The sequence below is a fragment of the Pongo pygmaeus genome, chromosome 16 (assembly GCF_028885625.2).
Source record: "Pongo pygmaeus isolate AG05252 chromosome 16, NHGRI_mPonPyg2-v2.0_pri, whole genome shotgun sequence".
Lineage (NCBI taxonomy): Eukaryota > Metazoa > Chordata > Mammalia > Primates > Hominidae > Pongo > Pongo pygmaeus.
The window spans coordinates 27,466,889-27,490,308 of record NC_072389.2 but is presented as its reverse complement, the minus strand read 5'-3'; the positions used below and the strand labels follow the sequence as shown (position 1 = coordinate 27,490,308).

The 23,420-nt window shown below is 38.8% G+C and overlaps 1 protein-coding gene across 1 annotated transcript in view; it reads right to left on the bottom strand.

Moving 5' to 3' along the window:
* The window catches only part of OCA2 (OCA2 melanosomal transmembrane protein), a 347,971-nt gene that overhangs the window by 173,150 nt on the left and 151,401 nt on the right, over positions 1-23,420 (bottom strand). Inside the window, exon 19 of the mRNA XM_054452341.2 lies at positions 5,511-5,638. Within this exon, the coding sequence (XP_054308316.1) occupies positions 5,511-5,638 (128 nt within the window). The remainder of the gene's footprint in view (positions 1-5,510; positions 5,639-23,420) is intronic.

Here is a 23,420-nt window from a genome sequence, read left to right as displayed (position 1 = left end):
TATCTGTGAGGGGAGGCTGGATGCTGAAGTTAGGAAAGACTTCAAAGCAGAATTTTAAATATGTTCAGAGAATTAAAGAATCATGTTTTAAAAATTGAAAAATGATAACAATGATGCATTAAGTAGAGAATATCACAAGGAGATAAAAATTATTTTTAAGACAACAGAATGGAAATTCTGGAATTGAACAATACAAGTGAAATGAAAAATTTATTAGAGGGACTCAATATAATATTTGAGATGACATAAAAATTACTTATGAAAAATTAAAACAGATCAATAGAAATTATTCAATCTGAAGAACACAGAAGAAAAAAGAATGAAGAAAAATGAATAAAGTATCAAAACCTATGGGACACAATCAAGCAAACCAGCATGTCTATAATAGGAATCCCAGAAAAGGAAGAGAATAATTAAAAAAAAAAAAGAGAAAGAATAATATATGTGAAAAACAGCAACCAAAAACTATCCAAATACCCAAAATTAATTTCAAAATTAATCTAAAGATCTTAAAAGCTAAAACTTTTAAAAACATACACATAAGTAGGAGAAACACAAAAAGATCCACACCTAGATGCATAATAGTCACACTATTGAAAGACAAAGTAAAGCCTCAAAAGCAGTAACAGAAAAATGACTCAATTTGCATAGGGGGAAAACAATGATTAACAGCTAATTTCTCATAAGAAGCAATGGAGACCCGAAGTCAGAATGACAGATTTGGACTGGTGAAAGAAAAAAAAAAAACTATCAAGGATTCTATATAAGTGAAACAAAACTATACTTTAAAAAGACAAAATAAAGGCATTCACATATAAACAAAGAGAGAATCTGTTTCCAACAGATTTGCTTTACAAGATATACTAAAGGAAATTCTTCAGGCTGACATCATGTGGCAACTTAAATCCATACAAAGAAGTAAAGAATTGTAGGAAAGATACACACAAACACACTCACACACACAAACTGACCCTCAAACATTGTGGGTTTTAGGGGCACCAGCCCCCTACAAAGTGGAAAATCCGCATATAGATTTTGACTCCCCCAAATCTTAACTACTAACAGCCTACTATTGACTGGGAGCCTTACCAATAACATAAACAGTCAATTAACACATATTTCATTTTCTTTTGTTTTGTTTTGATACATGGTCTTGCTCTGTCATCCAGGCTGGTGTAGTGGCACAATCGCGGCTCACTGCAGTCTCAACCTCCCAGGAGCATAGTGCTCCTAGTGCTCCTCCCACATCAGCCTCCCGAGTAGCTGGGACTACAGGCATGCACCACCATGCCAGCTAATTTTTCAATATTTTTATAGAGATGAAGTCTCACTATGTTACCCAGGCTGGTCTCAAACTCCTGGAACATGTATTTTGTATGTTATATGTCTTATACACTGTATTCTTACAATAAAGTAAGCTACAGAAAAGAAAATGTTATTAAGCCAATCATAAGAAACAAAAACTACATTTACAGTACTGTACTGTATTTATCAATACCATAAGTTTACATAATCTGTTTACAAGGTGAATCATCTGTCAGAAATAGGCAACTGCAGCTGCAGACTGCAATCTATGGTACATATCAAGCAATCCAACTTTCTCCTGTAATATTATGACTTTTCTCTGCTTCTTTAGAGCACTTCCAGCATCACTAATGGCACTTGCTATGGGTCCCATGTGTCATTCAAGGTTTAAGCATTGCAGTAAACACAAGAAACACACGGGAATTGAGAGATCACTTTTTACTGCAATAGGCAATTTACTGAAGGGATTAATCACTCATGGAGATGATCAGCACCACATGGCATCTTAAGTAGATCCTCACTCACTGCAATAGCAACAGGAGGTGGCTGTGAAATTATTACAGTAGCACAGTATGTACCACAGTTAACTTTACACAGTTATGATTGAATGCTGCATCTTAACATTTGTTTACATTTCCCTTGGCTGTGAATGGTACCATGTACTATCTGCATTTGTGTAAGCTTTGATACATTTTAACTTTTTATAATAGATTTATGTATATTTTATAGGAGTAAATAAGATAGACTAGTATCTACAAAAATTTTATGCATTCATGACATACCTTTTGTGGTTTTTTGTTTGGTGTGTGTGTGTGTGTGTGTGTGTGTGTGTGTGTGTGTGTGTTTCTGGTTTGTCTCTCCCATGTGCTTTTTTTGGCCCCTGGCCACTCACAACCCACCATCATTTTTTTTTAATAACTGATTCAAAGGACAATTTTTTTAACTTTTAAGTTCAGGGGTACATGTGCAGGTTTGTTATATAGGTAGACTCATGTCACAGGAGTTTGTTGTACAGATTATTTTGTCACCCAGATATTAAGCCTAGCACCCATTACTTGTTTTTCCCGAACCTCTCCCTCCTCCCACCTTTCATCCTCCAGTAGGCCCCAGTGTCTGTTGTTCCCCTCTTTGTGTCCATGTGTTCTCATCATTCAGCTCCCACTTATAAGTGAAAACATGTGGTATTTGGTTTTCTGTTCCTGTGTTAGTTTGCTAAACATAATGGCCTCTGGCTCCACCCATGTTTCTGCAAAAGATATTACCTCATTCTTTTTAATGGCTGCATAGTGTTCCATGGTGTATATGTACCACTTTTCTTTATCCAGTCTAACATTGAAGGACATTTAGATCAATTCCATGTCTTTGCTATGGTGAATAATGCTGCAATGAACACACATGTGCATATGTCTTTACAGTACAAGAATTTATATTCCTTTTGGTATATACCCAGTAATGGGATTTCCTGAGTCAAATGGCAATTCAGTTTTTAGCTCTTTAAGGAATCACCACACTGCTTTCTACAATGGTTGAACTAATTTACACTTCTGCCAGCAGTGTATAAGTGATCCCTTTTCTCTGCAACTTCATTAGCATGTGTTATTTGTTGACTCTTTAATAATAGCTATATGACTGCTGTGAGATGGCATTGCATTGTAGTTTTGATTTACATTTCTCTAATGATTGGTGATATTGAGCTTTTATCACACGATTATTGGCTGCATGTATGTCTTCTTTTGAAAGCATTCATGTCCTTTGCTCACTTTTTAATGCAGCTGTTTGGCTTCTTTTTCTTGTAAATTTGTTTAAGTTCCTTATAGACATTGGTTCCTATTAGACCTTTGTCAGAGATGCATAATTTGCTAAATTTTTTTCCCATTCTGTAGATTGTCTGTTTACTCTGTTGATAGTTCCTTTTGCTGTGCAGAAGCTCTTTAGTTTAATAGATCCCATTTGTCAATTTTTGTTTTTGTTGCAATTGCTTTTGGCACCTTTGTCATGAAATTTTTGCCCATGCCTATGTGCAGAATGGTATTGCCTAGATTGTCTTCCAGGGTTTTATAGTTTGGGGTTTATGTTTAAGTCTTTAATCCATCTTGAGTTGATTTTTGTATATGGTATAGGGAAGGAGTCCCATTTCAATCTTCTGCATGTGGGTAGCCAGCTCTCCCAGCACCATTTATTGAGTAGAGAGTGCCTTCCCCACTGCTTGTTTTGGTCAGCTTTGTCGAAGATCAGATGGTCATAGGTGTACAGCCTTATTTCTGGACTCTCTGTTCTGTTCCATTGGTCTGTGTGACATACCTAACTTTGACTTAATTTTTTTCAATATTTCTAAGCTATGCAGTTCATCTGTGTTTTTTCAAATTATCACAAATCTCCAAAAAAATTTCCCATACATTTATTGGAAAAGATCTCCATATAAGTAGACCCATGCAGTTCAAATCCTTGTTGTTCAAGGGTCAATTGTATGTCTTTTTTTATCATTTTTCTTTTTTCTCTTAATATAAAATACATTGCATAAAATAATTGAAATGATAAAACTATTATATATTTTAGGCATATAACGTAGAAGTACAACATATGTGACCATCAAAGCACAAACAAGGGAGGACAAATGGAGCTCTACTGGAACACGATGTCTGTATTTTCCACGAGATAAGTTAGTATTAATCCAGCACAGATCATATTAAACTAAGATATACAGTTTAACCCTTAGAGCAATCAATAATAAAATGACTCAAAAACACAGTTTTAAAAATAGAAACAAAGAAGAGGATTAGTATACAATAAAATATAATTTAACACAGTAAGAAAGCAGTAAAAGATAAAGAGAGGAAAAAAGATATGAGATATAGTGAAAATAGCAAAGTAGCAGACACGAAGCCAAGCATATGAATAACTGTATTAAATGGGAGTGGATTGAATATTTCAATTAAAATGTAGAAATTGTCAGGCTAGATTTTATCATTTTTAAAATGATAACTCATGCAAACAGTAAACAAAAGTGGGCTGAAGTGGCTATACCAGTATCAGGCAAATAGACCCTAAGACAAAAATATTACCAGAGAAAAAGAGATATTTAGTAATGATAAAGTTCAATTCATTTGGATGATGTAATAATTATAAAAGTATATACACTTAACAACTGATCCTCAAGATACATGAAGCAAAAGCTGACACACTTGAAGGGAAAAATACCCAATCCAACAAAATAGTTGAAGACTGCAATACCCCACTTTCAATAACTGATAGAACAGTTTCACAGAATATCACTAATAATGTGCAAGAGACAAACAGAACTGTTAACAAGCAAGACAAATCTGACATTCATAGAATGCTCCACAAAACAGCAGCAGAATACTCATCACAAGTAGAATATTCTCCAAGACAGATCAAATGCTAGACCATAAAACAAGTCTTAATAAAATTAAAAGGACTGCAATTGTGCAACGTATGTCCTGTGACCACAACTGAATTAAATTAAAAGTCAAAAACATAAAGAAACATGGGCAATCCACAAATATTTGGAGCCTTCAAAACATACTTTGAAATAACCCATAAGTCAAAAAAGGAAATTATGTGGAAAATTAGAAAATATTTCTAGCTTAATGAAAATGAAAGCACGTTACATGTTAAATTGAAGAAATGCGAAGAAGTGGTGCTGGGGGAATGGTTTGAGGAGTAGTCTCTTTCTGTGTTAGTAAACCTTTCCACCTGAGGAGGACACAAATTTATAAATGAAGCCTCAAGATTTTGTGAGTAATTTTGTAACAACAATTGTAATGGAAACAATACATATTACTGATGTAGTCTTTTCTGTGATAACAGAAATGTTACTCAAATATCACACAAAATGAAACAGATCATCAAGGTCACACTACCTCATAAACTTGCTGTTATAAGTAATTTAGCTCCAAACTCAACTTATAGTAAATTACATTTTATAGAAAATGAAATTAGAATGAGTTTACAAACCACAAAGATAATTCAAGAAAAAAAAAACAAATATGCAGTGCTATCAGAAATCTCTCAGTGGCTAAGGTAAAGCTGGTTAACTTAAAATAGTCCAATTACAACCTCCATTGTTTTCCACTTAGAGAATATAAGGAAAGATTAATAGACGTAGGCTTTCTTCATTCACCAAATAAAACATGAAATACAAAAATCGGGTAAAATGCCATATGGCAAAAGTTCTAAAATCTTACCTCCATCAGAACAAAGAGTGCTGCAAAAAACAGAAGCGTTGCCCATTCCACTCTGTGTAGAATTATCTCAAAATCATGAATATCAGCTAAAATTAGCAACCAGATGGCACCCAGAATAGCAATCCATCCTGAAAATAAGTAAATAGACATAGAGATGTAGTTCCACTGTTAACACACTGATTCATTTTTTTATCCTCTGGCTGCCTTTTTCTTTATCAAGAATAATTGTCATACTACAAACCGCATATATGTAAAATGCATATAATTTCTATTTGGTTATGTGTATACTCATGAAACCAACACTGTAATCAAGATAATGAACATGCTCATTGACCCTAGAAGTTTATTCATGCCTATGTTCTTGTACCTCCTCTAGCTCCTCTTGTCAACTCCCATACTCCCAGTAAACCATTCATCTCTTTTCTTTCACTATAGATTGGCTTAAATTTTCTATAAATTCAGGTTTTCTGTAAATTGCATCATAGTTTTTTGTTGTTGTTGTTTTGGGGGTCTTTTTGAGACATAGTTTTGCTGTCGCCCAAGCTGGGCTGCAGTTTGGCTCACTGCAACTTCCACCTCCCGGGCTCAAGCTGGGGAGCCTCAGCTTCCCAAGTAGCTGGGATTACAGGCGTGCACCACCACACCCAGTTAACTTTTTGTATTTTTAGTAGAGATGAGTTTTCACTATGTTGACCAGGCTGGTCTTGAACTCTTGCCCTCAAGTGATCTGCCCACCTCAGCCTCCCAAACTGCTGGGATTACAGGCATGAGCCACCACGCCCTGCCAGTTGTATTTTTTGTCTGACTGTTTCTCAATAGACAGATCATCCAGACAAAAAAAATTAATATTCAGCATAATCATGTTAAGATCCTTCACTGTTGGCCGGGCCCGATGGCTCGCGCCTGTAATCCCAGCACTTTGGCAGGCCCAGGCAGGCAGATCACCTGAGGTCAGGAGTTGGAGACCATCCTGACCAACATGGAGAAACCCCGTCTCTACTAAAAATACAAAATTAGCCGGATGTGGTAGCACATGCCTGTACTCCCAGCTACTTGGGAGGCTGAGGCAGGAGAATTGCTTGAACCTGGGAGGCAGAGGTTGCGGTGAGCCGAGATTGTGCCATTGCACTCCAGCCTGGGCAACAAGAGCAAAACTCCGTCTCAAAAACAAAAAAAAAAGATCCTTCGCTGTTGGTGTGTGAGTCAGTAGTTCATCCTTTTTTAATGTGTAGTAGTATGCTAGTGTGTGGATATATTACAATGTACATACCATTCACCTATTGATGGACACGTGGATTGTTTCCAGTGTCTGGCTACTTCAAATAAACATGCTATGAACATTCATACACAAGTTTTTGTATGTACATATGCTTTCAGTTCCCTTGGCTAAATACCTAGGAATGAGATGGTTGGATATATGATAGCTTAATACTATGCAATGTTATATGCAACATTTATGCTTTAGGAAACTGCAAAACTATTTTCCAAAATAATTTTATCATTTTACAATCCCACCAGCAGTGTATGAGAATTCCAGTTCTTCCACATCCTCACCAACATTTGATCAGCCTTTCTGATTTTAGACATTCCAGTGGATGTGTAGTGGGATCTTATTGTGGTTTCCAATTGCATTTCTCTCATGACTAATGACATTGAGCATTTTTTTTTTTTTTTTGAGATGGAGTCTCGCTCTGTGGCCCAGGCTGGGTGCAGTGGTGCAATCTCGGCTCACTGCAACCTCCATCTCCCAGGTTCAAGTGATGCTCCTGCCTCAGCCTCCCGAGTAGCTGGGATTACAAGTGTGCACCACCATGCCCAGCTAATTTTTGTATTTTCAGTAGAGACGGGGTTTCGCCATGTTGGCCAGGCTGGTCACGAACTCCTGACCTCAAGTGATCCACCTGCCTTGGCTTCCCAAAGTGCTGGAATTACAGGCACAAGCCACCATGCCCAGCCGACACTGAGCATCTTTTACTTATTTGACATCCATATATCTTCTTTCATAAAGTTTTTGTTTAAATGTTCTGGTTATTTTTTTCCTTACTTGTTAGAGCAAATGAAACCCAAAATAAGTAAAAGAAATAATAAAGACTGGAGTAGAAATCAATGAAATAGAAAATGGAAAAAAATGTTAGAGAAAAGCAATGATACCAAAACTTGGTTCTTTCAAAAGCTCAGTAAGATCAGTCAACTTTTAGCCTATCTGAATAGAACAGCAAGTGAGAAAACAAAATTTCCAGTATCAAGAATAAGATCAGTGGCATGACTATAGATTCTATAGATATAAAAAGGTGTACCAGTTTTCAATTATATCATGATTTTCATAGGTCAGAGGATGCTGGTTCACAGCAGGATGTCTGCTTAGGGTCTCATGAAGTCACAGCCACCATATTGGCAGGGCTGCGTTCCTGTCTGGAGGCTCTAGGGGAGGATTTGTTTCTCTGCTCATTCAGGTGTTGACATAATCCGGTTCCCTGCAGCTGTAAGACTGAGGTCCCTGTTTCCTTACTGGCTGTCACCCAAAAGCTGTGCTGAGCTTCCAGAGGCACCCACATTCCCAGCCTCATGCCTCCATTCCTCCATCTTCAAAGCCAGCAATGTCCCTCTCACACTTCAAATCTCTCCTGCCTCTTCTTCTGTCACAGCTCTCTAACTGGCTCGTCTATCTTTCACTTTATTTTTAAGGGCCCTTGTGATTACATTGGATCTACCTGGATAATCCAGAAAAATCTCCCTTTATGGAGGTTTATAACCTAAATCCACCTGCAAAGTTCCTTGGCTATGTAATATAACATATATGGCCATTAATATCAGGGACTACAGGGTGGACTCCTTTGAAGCAGAGAGGTATGTATGAATTAATTTGGGAAAAATTAACATTTTAACAATATAGGAGCTTCTGATCTATAAACACAATATATAGCTCCAATTATTTATGTCTTCTTTCATTTTTCCTAAGAATGTTTTGTATAAATCCCAGCACTCTTTTGTGTAGAAATTAACAAACTGATTCTAAAATTCACATAAGAATGCAAAGAATAACCAACACAACTTTTATAAAAAAAAAGAACAAAGTTTGAGAATATACTTTATCTCACTTCAAGATTTATTATAAAGCAACAGCAATAAAAACAGTGTGATATTGCATCAAAATAAATTGATCAATGGAGAATCCAAAATTATACCCATATATTTATGGTCAATTGATTTTTTTGCAAAGATTCAATGGTGGTTTAATACAGAAGGAGAAGTCTTTTCCACATATGGTGCTGGAACAGTTGGATATCCACATGCAAAAGAACTTTTACTTTGATCTGTTCACTAATCATATACAAAATTTAATACAAATGGATTATAGGCCTAAATGTAAAACACAACTACAAAACTTCTGCAAGAAAATATAGGAAGAAATCTCTGACCCTGAGTTAAAGGTTTTCTTAGACATAACAGTAAAAACATAATATACGAAAAGAAAAAAATCATATTAATTGGACTTTATCAAAATTATGAACTCCTGTTTTTCAAAGGGCACTGTTAAGTAAAAGTAGAGAAAAGCCACAAACTGGGAGAAAATATTTCCAAATCATCTATCTGATAAAAGACTAATATCTAGAATATATATATAAATTTTTAATTCTCAAAATTCAACAAGTAAACAACCCAATTCAAACGGGAAATATTTTAAACAGACACTTCAACAAAGAAGACATAAGACTGACAAACGAATACATGAAAAGATGGTCAAATATCACTAGCCATTAGGGAAACGTGGAGTAAAACCACAATGACATTTCACTATCTACCTTAGAATGTGTAAAATCAAAAACACTGACTAAAGTAAATGTTGACAAGGAGATGAAGGAACAGGAACTTTCAAGCACTGCTGGTGAGAGTTTAAAATGGTTCAACCATTCCGGAAAACAGCGTGGCAGTTTTTAAAAACATGATCCGTACACCTACCAATATGAACCCACCATTCCACTTTCGAGTATTTACCCAAGAGAAATTAAAGCATAAGGTAACACAAAGAATTGAACACGATGTTTGTTGTAGTCTTAGTTTTGATGGTCAAAAACTGGAAACAATTCAAATATCCATCAACAGGTGAATGTATGTACAAAAAAATGGTGTCATATTCAAACCATGGAATACTACTCAGTAATAACAGGAATGAATTATTGATGTATGCTACCACATGGATGAATCTCATAATAATTATGCTGAATGAAAGAAGCCAGACCAAATATACATATATATCACTTTTAATATAAAGTTCTAGAAAATTTAAATAGCAGGGTTTGACAAGCTGTAGTCCATGGGTCAAATCTGACCCCCTGCTTGTTTCTATAAATATAATCTTATTGAAACACATCCACAGCTACCCATTTACATACTTTCCATGACTGCTTTACCACAACCCAGTCATTTAGTATTTGTGAGAGAGAGTGTATGGCTAAAAAGCCTCAAGTATTTTCTATCTACTCTTTTATGGAAAAGCTTGCCAACTCTTAATCTACAGTGACAGAAAACAGGTCAGAGACTGCCTGAGGATGGAGGTGCTGGGAGGTCAGGAGTAAGCGAGTATCAAGAGGCTCAAGGAGCTCTTCAGTGCAGTGACTGAGCCAGGCTCTTCATCAGGGCGGGGGTCTGACACTTCATCTCTAAACCTCTGATTCCAACTCTAAGGTTCACTGAATTTTCTCAGAATATTTTTGCTGTCTCCAGTAAACACTGTAGGCAAGATGTGCTTAGAACACTAAAAGTTCAAAGAACTGGGGCATCATCAAATTAGCCAAACAGGTTGCACAAACTGACATATGCCGGCTCACAACTAAATATGGATCTGATTGATAGTTATGTGTGTGACTTTCATTATAATAAGCATTACAAAGCTAGCCATCTCCCACTTTCAAGAGTTAGAGACTAAAGTTAGGGTCCACCAAAAAGATAAAGGAGTTCTCCAAGACCAGAGTGGATTAGGCTAGCTTGCAACTAGGAGAATACTATTCAATTTAAAAACAAAACAAAACAAAAAAAGTACTAAGATCTCAATTGTTCACATATTTGAGGGGAAAAAATCTCTTAAATAAGAATTACTTGGATGAATAAAGTATCCTTTTAAACAATTCTTGACAATTCTATACCTTGCATTTTATTTTATCTATTTATTTATTTATTTTTCTTTTTAATTTTTTTGAGATGGAGTTTTGCTCTTGTCACCCAGGCTGCAGTGCAGTGGCACAATCTCAGCTCACTGCAACCTCTGCCTCCCAGGTTCAAGTGATTCTCCTGCCTCAGCCTCCTGAGTAGCTGGGATTACAGGTGCCCACCACCACACCTGGTTAATTTTTTGTATTTTTTGTAGAGACAGGGTTTCACCATGTTGGCCAGGCTGGTCTCGAACTCCTGACCTGAGGTGATCCACCTGGCTTGGCCTCCCAAAGTGCTGGGATTACAGGCGTGAACCACCATACCCAGCCTGTACCTTGCATTTAAAAAAATAAAATAAAAATGATCTGTTCTTATTGTCTCAAATTATTACTCTTACTCTACCTTCAAGGGCTTAAATATATATTATTTTCTGGAAAACAATGACAGTTATTGAATATGATGTATAGAATTTGAAGAGGTATCCAAACTACCCTTTTGTCTCCTACGGTTCCTCCTGCTTTCCAAAGTATACCCACTTCTCTACTCTTGCAAGACCACTGTCTCACAATATCAGGAAATACTCCTGTTCATCTAGTCCTCACTGAGTGTCCCCTAAATCCAAATTGTTCTATATGCCACTTTTGGAAACCTGCTCTGTACCTGCCTCTGAGCTTAAGGAATATAGATGGGAATGTAAGCAAGGCACCACTTTGAATTCCAAGGGCCTCGCTGTCCAGTGGGGAACACATGTATGTAAATAACATTATACTTAATGCAATACTACAGGTAGATGTAAACCATTGGAGATCACCCAGAAAAAAATAACAATATATGGGGACTGAGAGAAGGTTCCACAAAGGAGGTGAACCCTGCTCCCTGGTTCAGGTAGAGAAGAGCAGCATTATCCAGAAACTATTGTGAATGTCTGTTCTAACCTGGCTGGAGGGTAGCTGAGGCACTGAAGCAAGGCATTCATCTGTTTCACCTAAGGCAGAACTTAGGCCAGGAAAATGGCAGGCATTGTTCAAAATCACCGCAAGCCAAACCACAGATGCCTGGGGAAAAGACAAGCATATAATGCGCCACCTGAGGAACAGGAGCAAAATCTGGGGAGAGTTTCTTTGTGAAACTGAGATGTTCAAAAACAAACAGGGGGCGGGGCGGGGCAGAGCTGGGGGGCGGTGGGGGCAGGCAGAGATACAGAAAGCCACCTGCATGCCTAGGGAAAGGCCCATGCTCAGAAAAGACTGGAGAATTCCCAAAACTTTCAGCTTGTGCTGATGCCTAGTCTCAGTGCAAGCCTGGCTAAGTTCTGAAGGAGGGTTCTAGCACAGAGCCAATCTATAAAACAGGAAGAGGTATTTTTGTTGTGGTGGTTTGTTTGCTTTTAGCTCCTGGAATTCAAATCAATCTGTGTCAAAACACTAGCCAAACACAGTAAGCAATCACTAAGGAACAGAGATTCCAGTGACCATACATGACAAGGAATACAGTCTTTTCAAAAATAGTTTGGAAATATCACAAAACAAACAAGACTACTACAGCCTTCAATTATAAAAAATAATAATAATAACTCCAGGGAAGGGAGTGAAACTGATTTCCAGATTTACCACAATATAATATTCAAACGTTCAGTGTTCAACCAAAAATAAATCACAAGGCATAGAAAAAAAAAACAGGCTAATGAAATAGCATATAGAGCCCAGAAATAAACACGTATGCTTATGGTGAAATGATCTTTGATGAGAATGCCAAGACTACTCAATCGCAGTCTGTTTAACAAATGGTGTTGAGGAATCTGGATATCTGCATGCAAAAGAATAAAGTTGGAGCCTTATCTTACACCAAACACAGAAATTAATTCAAAATCGATTAAAGACCAAAACATAAAGTCTAAAACTATAAAACTCCTAAAAGAAAACATGGAGGAAAATATTCGGTATATTGGACTTGGCAGTGATTTCTAGGCTATGACAGCAAAAGTAAAAAAAGCAGAAATAAACAAATGTGATTACATTAAACAGAAGGTAGATTAAGAGATTACCAGGGGTGGGTGGGGTGGGAGCTGAAATGGAAAGTCATTGCTTAATGATTATAGGGTTTCTTCTTGGGGTTAATGAAATGTTTTGGAGATAACGGTAATGGTGATTGTCACGCGCATCCGTGTGAAGATGTCATGCGCACCCGTGTGAAGAGACCACCAAACAGGCTTTGTGTGAGCAATAAAGTTTTTTAATCACCTGGGTGCAGGCGAGCTGAGTTTGAAAAGAGAGTCAGCGAAGGGAGTTAGGGATGGGGCAGTTTTATAGGACTGGGGTAAGCAGTGGAAAGTTACAGTTAAAGGGGGTTTTTCTCTTGCAGGCCAGGGCGAGGGTCACAAGGTGCACACTCGACAGATCATAAGACTCATTGTCCGGAAGAAGAATGTCACGAGGTCGATGGATCCATCAGTTGGGACAGAGCAGGAACAAGTCATAGTGGAATGTTGTAAGGTTGGTCAATCAATTAAGACAAGAGCTGGCTGTTTCACTTCTTTTGTACGTTTCGGTTGCCTCAGGCTATCTGGATGTATAGGTGCAGCCTTGGGCTCAGAGGCCTGACAGTGATGTAATTAATGCCACTGAGTTGTACAATTAAAAATAGTTAAAATGACAAATTGTATGTGTTATATACATATCACATATGTATTTGATATATACATAAAACATATATGTATATCACATATAGATATATGCATATCTATATACATATACATATCACATACTTTATATGCATACACAATTTTATGTGATATACATATATATCACACAAACCTTGCCATTTTAACCATATATTTTTTAAGCATATGATATATTATGTTTCTTACTACAACAGAAACATTTTAAAAAGGAAGATGGGGTTGGGAAGGACATTGTCATTTAGCATGTGAAGGGCAGACCATGTTTTATATCATGCAAAAATGTTGGGACCCCAGTCTTAGACAGGGAGAAGTCAATGAGATTTCTCAGCAAAGAGGCTGCAGTGGCCTCATATTTCTACTTATGTTAGCTTACTTTTCTTTGAATTCTCCAGGGCACCTACCACACAGTACAGAAGACAAACAGACACTTGCTTATCTGATCATCATATCCCATGGTGATTCCTTCACCGCTCCTCTAACACAGATGATCACATCTTTTCTTGAAATTCTCAGTAAGAAATAATTGCTCCAATTTCACTTCTCCTGGGTAAAGCTTTTTGACCCCAGAAATGGCATCCCTTGTTTTCTCTGCTATATAGCAATAAGAAGCTCTCTCTAAAAGTCAGTAAGAGCACAAGTTCTTTTCCATGATTCTGAGAGAAATTTCAGTCATGACAAAAAGCTGGAAGGTCCTTTAGGGCTCTTTTTGTAGTTCTGCTTTCTCTTATCAACTGTGGAGGCCTGAGCTTTCCTCCAGCCAACACTCCTGCCATAGCACTCATGCATCCAACTTCAGAAAAGGTTCCACAGTCACAGAGATTTGTCTTGTCAGAAAAATTCCCTGCAATAGCCTACAATTGAATGAAGAGCTTGTCCCTGCAAAACCTCAATTTCCCTCTTTTAATTGCACTGCCTGCAGAGGCAGCGGCACTAATCAGGCTGCCAGTGCATAAGCCCGTCTGCTTGGTATCAGCTGGTCCTGCTCTGAGTCCAGACCGCACCTTCTACTGCAGCTCAGATCCCTGTGAGCAATGCTCCAGGCTGCTCTGCTCAGCACCGGCTCCTCAGGGACACCGACAAAGGGTGAGGCAGTGGTTCTTCCACAGTGTACTGGAAGCAAAAGCCACTGACGGGAACATCACAGTTTCCAGCTTCACATTCTATTACAAATTCTAACAATGTGTCATTGAGACTCTTTTTCTAAAAATTAAAAATGCAGTTGAGTGGAGATGAATACAGATAAAAAGTACCATTTACGTGACCTGTCTTTATCCTGTGGAGCTTCTATCAAACCCTTTCCTAGAGTAGGCATTAATCTCTCACCAAGAGCTTTGCCATTTCTCAACTCAAAAAATCTGAGATAAGTGGCCCTGTACTTTCATTTGTGTCTCCAACAGAGTCAAGTTTCCATGCTGAACAAACAGCTAAAGGAGCCTCTTTTCCCTCATTCCTAAAGCCCCGGGCAACATGATTCAAAGGAAAGTAGGAAAGGGCTTTCACCAGTCCCCCAGCAGCCTCCTACGCACGGGCATTTGCTGGGCATCTCTCAGCACCCCAGCCCAGGGGGAAACTGAGGCTCCCGAAGATGGACTGGTTTTCTCCAGGCTGCACAGCTTGCTGGGGTGAAGCCAGGATTCAATCCCCAGTCTGCAAGAATTTCCTTCCATGCTGCCACGCTGCATTCCTCTGATGTGCACAGGCTTCTGATGGAATAATTTTGCTAATTATGAACAGATCTGGTTTATTTATTTCAAATCTCTTGTCACAGTGTGATTGGATGAATATACTGAGAAATGTAACTTAATTTTCTTCTATTTGAAACCTTGTCATCTTTTATAAAAGACATACCGTACATGTTCCTTGCCCTGGACGTCGCGTAACTGACTGACCAAAGGCAGTATTGTCCTGATCAATTAAGATGAACTAACCTATGTACCTTGAGGCACACAGGATGCATCTCCAGAGAGTATCTCAATAGTTACTCATCTCATATTCATCCTTCCAAACAGGAAAACCTACAGATGGACTGTGCATACCGTATACAGTACAAACCACCCTGCCTGCCGCCCTTTCATGAGGTAGTACATGAGTACTGGCCATCAACTGCCTGAAATAGACCAAGTGAGATCACAAATAATCAAGGACTTTCTGTTGCACAGCTACACTGTGGTTGTTCCTGGGGTAATTCTAGCTCTCTCACTTACCCAAGCACTCAACCTCCAGGGTGCAAACCCAGTGCTTCCTTGTGGAGAGCCCCCACTCCACAGTTGGGTGGGTGAGTAGGACAGGGCGCATGGGATGAGCTGGCTTAGAAAGTCGGAAAGAGCCGAGTGACCAGGGGGTTAAGGTCTATTATAGCACCATGCATCAGGCAGTTGCTATGGCAGCAGCAGGAGGGAGTACTACTAACTACTTACTCAATTATCATGTAGACTGCACAGGGTTTCTCTCAAGAGAAAACTCCCATTCTTTCTAGTTTCCCTTTAAAATCCAGCAAAAGTAAGACCATTTTTTATAATCTTTGTGTCTTCCTGCACTGCTTAGCCATCAGCCTGAACTGTTTTTTCATATCTCATGCAATCGTGCACCAGGCACTGCTCTTCAGGCCTGTGTGTATTACCTGATTCAATCCTCACAGCAATTTTAAAGCCTAGCTCCAACACTCAGTGGCTTTTACGGGCACCTGCTGTGTGCTGCAGGATACAGGCTTAGAACCAGAAAGATCGAGCTCCAGATCTGCCCTCTCCCTCCTAGACCCAGAAAGTGGCTGTGACTGCCCAAGATACTGGCTGTAGCTGCAACACCAAAGCACGGAATGAAGCTAATGGCTTCCTTTCAACACCTGGAAGCTTCTGTGTGGTTTCCAATCTGGCTTAGGAAATGCCTCAATTACATCAAGTGAGTCATTTAAAAGAGTTGAGGTTGGAAAGAATAAAGATTATTCTATTTCTGAGCATTTTGCCTCAAATAAAGATTTCCACCAATACGGACAGGCCAGTGCAGGGGCAGGGGACACTGCTGACTTGCCCCTCCCTCTCTCTTCACCGTCCCCACACATTCTTTGCCCCAGAGGCTGACTTGTGCAGACCACATCAAAAGGTTCCATGCCCGAGGATGCCAGTCAGGCTCTGCCCTTGACAACCAGAGAGTAAATGTGCCTGTTTCTGAGTTCTTTATAAATGGAATCATATAGCATATACTCTTTTCTGTCAGATTTTTCTTTTGGCCAACATGTTTGTGAGATTCAGTCATGTAATACATTCATTTTTTATTTCTGTATAGTATTCCACCATGTGACTGTCCCACCATTTGTCCATTCTAGGGGTTGATATTTGAGTTGTTTCCAGTTTGGGGCTATTATAAATAGGCTGCTATGAGCATTTTCAGGGAGTCTTCTGGTGTGCAAATGTACATATTTTTGTTGGGCATACCACTATGAACAAAATTACTAAGCAGAAGATATACATTGTTCTAAACTTTAGTAGATGCTGTCAAATCATTTTCAAAAGTCATTGTACAAATTTACAATCTTATCAGCAATGCATGACACTTCCTACTGCTCCACAATCTTTCAGCACTTAGTACTGTCAGTCTTTTATTCTAACCATTTAGATGTGGATATAATGGCATCTCATTGTGGTTAAATTTTGCATTTTACTCATGACTTACAAGGTTGAACACCTTTTCATATGCTTACTAATACTTTCAGTAATTTCAATATCTTCTTCTGTGAAGTGTCTACTTAAGATTCCGTCCATTTTTCTATTGGGGGGTTCTGTCTTTTCTTATTGCTCTATAGGTGTTCTTTTTATATTTTAGATATAATTTCCAAATGTGACAATGGATGCTTTTGCACACACTTTTTTCACTCTGTGGCTTCTTGTTCACTCATTTAGTAGTACATTTTGAGACACAAGTTCCTAATTTTAAGATAGTCAAAGTTGTCAACCTAATCTTTTACCATTAGCACTGTTAATATCCAATTTAAAAAGCTGAGTCACAAATATAAATAAGAAAATGATGGGCCAGCTTACCCTAGTGATTGCATGTTATGCATAAATAGACTGTAAGGTATGTTAGTCAGTTATTGCTGCAATAAAGCTACATAACAAAAAAAGGAGTTGAGTCACATGGAGATGTTTGATGACATAATATGATGTGATGAAGACACTCAGCAGGATCCCTATTTTACAGAGGCCACTGAACCTTACAGAGATTAGGTCCTCTTAAACCAAATGGGCACGTTGAGGAGGGAAGTGCATGTAGCTGTGCAGGAGGGGAAGAAGATACACACCTGCCTCAGCTTATGTGCCACCTAAGATCTGATGAGGGTCAGGAGGTAGCTAAGCATCCACCCTGTCTCACCAGGGGGCATTCTAGCCCTTCTGCCCACAACTTGCAGAGGCAAGACTCCAGGCTCATTGCTTGCTAGACCAAGTGGGCTGATTCCAGCTTTTCATCAGTAAAAGTGTTTCAATGTGTGCATTCCACCCCCTTCCAAAAATGGAAGGGAGAAAATTGTGATGGCAGGGTCAGGGAATGGTACAGCCCTACAAATATGCCTTTAGAAGGCAGTAACTAAAACTTTCAAGACACTCAAGGGTTACTGTGTTTAGAGGCTGGTAAGTTTCACCAAATATGAAGACCTCTAATGAGAACACACAGACACAGACACAGACACAGAGGCAGGATCTCTGTCCTTGATAAGCACAAGTACCAGTTACCCAGGCTGTCCCCTGAATGCCAGCTCACTCACATTCTAAAGCACTCACATTGTCAGAGAAAGACAGTGGCAGGCTGAGCTCCCGGGATGGACTGAGAGATAGCTGCATCGATGCACATGCCCTGAGCACACTCAGGTATGGTCTCTGTGGCCTTGGGAGTGGTGGACTGGACTGAGCTCTGCCCCGAGGACTGCACAGGCTCATGGAGAAGACAGCTCACATACAACCGCCGTGATGGACCTGCGATGGCTATGCTAGCCTCACACACCAAGGTACCATAGGGGTCTCTCAGCTAAATCCATACCCTTGCTGAGGCCATGGGGGAATCAACCAGAGCTTAACTGAACATTGGAGCTGTTCTGTGGTCTCAAGCATCTTTGAAACATGTTGAAAATCAAACAGGCTCTGAGGAGCTTCGTATTCTTGATTGTCAAAACTCATGTGAACTAGAACATCTATGACAAACTCATAAAAATGTCAGCAAGAAAGGAAGGCACCATAACTAATGTTTTCTTAACTTATTTTTATTTTCACTATTTTAGGTCTCAACATCAAATGATTTTCTAACCTCTACTTTTAAAAAATTAATTGAAATGTTGGCAATGTTTATGATGAGTATTATTCACCACTCCAAACAAGACTCTGCTAACATTTGTACTCAACTTCTGGTACCCTCAGGGCCTATTAAATGCAGTGATATGCAAAATATGAATATTACACTCCCTAGATATCACGAAGGAGTAGAATGAAAATTGTGAGTGCTTAAAATGATGTCATCTCATTGTGGTTAAATTCTGCATTTTACTGATGACTTACGAGGTTGAGCACCTTTTCATATGCTCATTTATTCATTAAAATGAGTAAATCCTTACACAAGAATAGCTAAGCATAAAGAAATAATGCTTAATGCAGTTGAAGAATTCTCATTTTGCACTTGTGCATTTGGGCTTTGTTAAAGAATCAGGTTCATTATCACAGAGGCAGGTCTGTGCTGCAGGTGCATTAGACATAGTCAAGAATCGTGCCTCATTCACAGGTATCCCCGGTGCCTCTCACAGTGAGGAGTGTGTAAAAACACACTCAGAAATACCGGATCAACAAGTGAATGAACAAGCAGCTAAAGTATCTGCACTGAACAAGGAATGCAAATTCTCAGAATGCCACACAACTTGAGTCTTCTTGCAGAAAGTAACATTTACTCCTCATTGCAGGTTTTCCTGTGGTCCTCGGGAACCACCCAGGTCACTGACTGCACAACTGCAGTGAGCTGCATTCCATGTGGATGGAGCCTGGAGAGATGAGCCACAGAGCAGCCTGACCCTGAGAAACACACCCAGCTCTTCTTGGACATCACACAGCTTTGCCACTGGGACTGAACCCCTTTTCTTCTCAGGCTCCTCAAAATCCAAACAGAATGCATTTCTGATTGATTCATTCCATGCTCACCAACATCCAAGCAGATTTTAGTCATCTCCCACTGGTGGGCCGCTATGTAATATTCTAAAGTACCAGATAAAACATCATATCATGTAAAACACTTAACAAATCGTGTAGGAGGTGTTTTGTATATCGGTTCACTAGTAGCTTGTCAGAGCTCCCCACACCTGGCACTCTTCTCCCTACTAGACCCCCAGGAAGGTTTCCCAGCCCTGTAGTTAGGTGAAGACACAAGACCAACCCAGCCATTGGGCCATGAGCAAATGAGACACACATTCCTAGCCTGGCATTTACAGGCAGCTGTCAGTTCTATCCCCTGTCTCTTCCTTGCCAAGATGATCCTGAAAGCTGCTGTTGCTATGGTGGCATCACAAAACGCCAGTGTCTCTGTCCAGCAGGAACCCGACTGACCAGCACTAAAGATGTCACCAAGAAAAACTGTGGTTGTGTCAAGCTTCCAAGACAGCAGGGCCAGTGTTTTACCCAGCAAAGCCTATCCTATCCTGATACATCCGGCACGAGAAAATATCAAATGAATAGGCTATATGTCATCTGGTCTGTTTGCAAACGTTGAAAGAAAAATTAGGTCAGCCATGTTTTCAGTTGTTCAGTTTTGTTCCAATTAACTGTGTCATTCACTAGCAATGGAACACCTAATTTCCACAAATGCACATCATAAACATCACCGAAAAACTGCTTTTTATTATTAAAAGTTTGAGAAGTGAATGGCCACAGCACTATTCTCTCATAATTTATTTAAATTCTTCTTCAGATTATTAATGCTGAGGAATTTAAATGTGACCACAGTGTAGCTTCAGACAAGCAAGTGAAAATGTTGACACAACCTAGCTCTTCTTAGCATCGTGACTGCAAAGTTAGGGATATCCTGAGCCCTGAAAGGAAGAATCTCTTGGTCCCAATATTACTAATAATTCTGTAGCTGTGATTTCTCCAGATTTGGTTTTCTATAGTGAATATGAAGATTCTTTCTTATTAATGCTAAGGGGAAAATATAATTTACACAGAAAAATGTTAGTATATATTGAGACAATGTAGAATGTTAAGGGTAATGACCAATGAAAAAACTGTAAGTAGTAATCATTCGATGCGAGAGTGTTAACAATTCTCTTGATGAATGCATATCTAACACCTTACTCTCCCACCCATAACTCACAGATATTTTTATTCAAATAGAGACCACTAACATTTCTGAAAAATCCACAGTTTAACAGCTAATGTGGTACTCTGTCAAAATTATCCAACCTTTTAAAAATCTCGCAGTCTTACTGTTATATGCAGACCTATGTGATCCAAGCCATTTGGAATGAAAAATGAAGTGAGAAACAGTCATTAAATGGATTTGCTCTATCCGAAAATTCATTAACCTGTGGGTACTCAATGGAGGATATTGGCTGCACTATTGAAAACATTTTGGAGCTAATAAAAGGAGACCGCAACCAACGATGAATCCCCGCATGTGGAGAATCATGACCAACCCTATGAAATGCTTCACTAGGCTCCTGGCAAGGCTGTGGTTTTAAGCAACTAGAGGAGAGACACTGGCCTTCCTCATCCTCATATGTGTGCACGATGCTCAGGAGGGGAGATTCAAATGGGTAAAAATGCTCCAGAGTCAGGAACAAATCTCCTTCATAGCAAAAGAAGGCTGTTGTTAATGTAAATCACAGCTGAAATTTCCAAACAGATGGAAAAAACAAGTTCACATGTTATTTAGTAAAAGAGCATTTCATAAATGGCCAATAAGCACATGAAAAGATGCTCAATGTCATTCATCACTAGGAAATGCAAATCAAAGCTGTAATGAAGTACCACTTCACGCCTGGTATGATGAGCATAATCAAGGACACACACAATAACAAGTGCTGGTGAAAGTGTGGAGAAATCAGAACGCTCATGCATTACCACCAGGAATGTAAAGGTGCATCTGCTCTGGAAAAGCAGTTAGGCAGGGTTTCTAAAAGTTCAACAGAGAGTTGCATATGACCTTGCAATTCCACTCCTAGGTTAAACAGCTAATAAATGGATAAATAAATTGTGATACATATTATATATTACAATATACATAATATATATGATATTATATATGATATACATAATATACATGAATACATATATAATATACATAGTTTAATAGAAAACATATATATGACTATCATACAGCCAAATGAAATGAAGCACTAATCCATGATGCAACACGGATGCACCTTGAAAATGTTATGCTAAGTGAAAGAAGCTGGACACAAAAGACCACATGTTAAATGATTCCATTAAATGAGATGTCCAGAATAGGCAAATCCAGGAACAGAAAGTAGGATTAATGGTTTCCAGGGTCTGGGGGTTGGGGAAAACGGGGAAACACTGTGTGAGTGACTACTAATGGGTATAAGATTATTTGGGGAATGATGAAAGTGTTCTGGAATTGGATACTGGCAATGGTTGTACAACTTTGTGAATACACTGGATGATATAATTTTGCAAGATAAATTTTATGTTGTGTGAATTCTATATCTCCATTTTTAAAAACTGAGTCATTCTCTCTCCCCCACGATTTCATTTCTTTGGTGTTATGATGAAATTTGGTAATTTTACCCATGGTGAGGATAATAAGGAAAGCAGCTAATTATTCTAATTGACTTATAAATCCAAGATCCATATTATATTACATTATGTTACATTATATTGCATTATATTATATTTATCATCATTCTGAAATAATCTCTTGCATATTTACATTCATCTAAGAAGAATATTTGATGAAAATTAGAATAGAGCCATCCAGGGAGGTAAAGATTTTTATTATCAGGTTAACACAAACTGTATGTAATAACTGCCTTAAATAGTTTACATATATCAGGGCTTTTTTCTAATATGCCAAAGCCTTTCCAGTAAGAGCTCCTCATTTCTTTTGTGGATTTCATTAGGCCTTTCATCTGTAACTTTGTAAACCAAAAACAAATTTCTAAGCCCCTCAACCAACTGATGGACCCCCTCTCAGCCAAGGACATTTCAAAGAAATCTGAAAAACTAGTTCAGGGCATGAAGGGGGTCAGCCGTGCCTCACTGTACCCCCCTCCCTTTGGAATTCAGACACAACTGACCAGCATTCACATTAAAACAGGGATCTTAAGACTGATAGAATAGATGTAGCAATAAGATACCAAATTCCAGCCTGACTCTAGTATAACATCACATGACAGACAGCAGGCCCTGAAAGAAATCAAAGTATTTTACGCCAAAATACGCTTCCTTGAAACATTTGGAGATGGCCCTGCAAAACTGTCTTTTGTGGGGAAAATCTATATTCTGTAGAGAATCCCCTTCCCTTTCCAAATCCTTTCCCTAAGACTCTGGTAATTCTTTAGGTCTGATAAGAGCTCTGAAACCTGCTACCTGGAGGCTTCATCTGCATGATAAAAACCTTGGTCTCCGCAACCCCATATCTTAACCCAGGCTCTTCTTTCTATTGATTCTGGGACTTCAGATAATAACTCTTTCAACCAATTGCCAATCAGAAAGTCTTTGAATCCACCTATGACCTGGAAGCTCTTATCCTGCCCCCTGCTTCAAGTTGTCGCGCCTTGCCGGACTGAACCAACACACACCTTACATGTATTGGTGAATATCTTCCTGTAACTTCTATCCTCCTAACATGTATAAAATCAAGCTGTAACTCAACCACCTTGGGTACATGTTCTCAGGATTTCCTGGAGTGGTGTCATGGGCCGTGTTCACTCATTTTTGCCTCAGAATAGATCTCTTCAAATAATTTACAGAGTTTCACTCTTTTCATCGACACCTTGACTATGGAAATTATCATTTTTGCCTTTACCATTTGGTACCCTTGGCTTGTCTCCGCATCAGAGCTCTGAAGGTCTTGGTGTCTAAATTAGCTGTGTA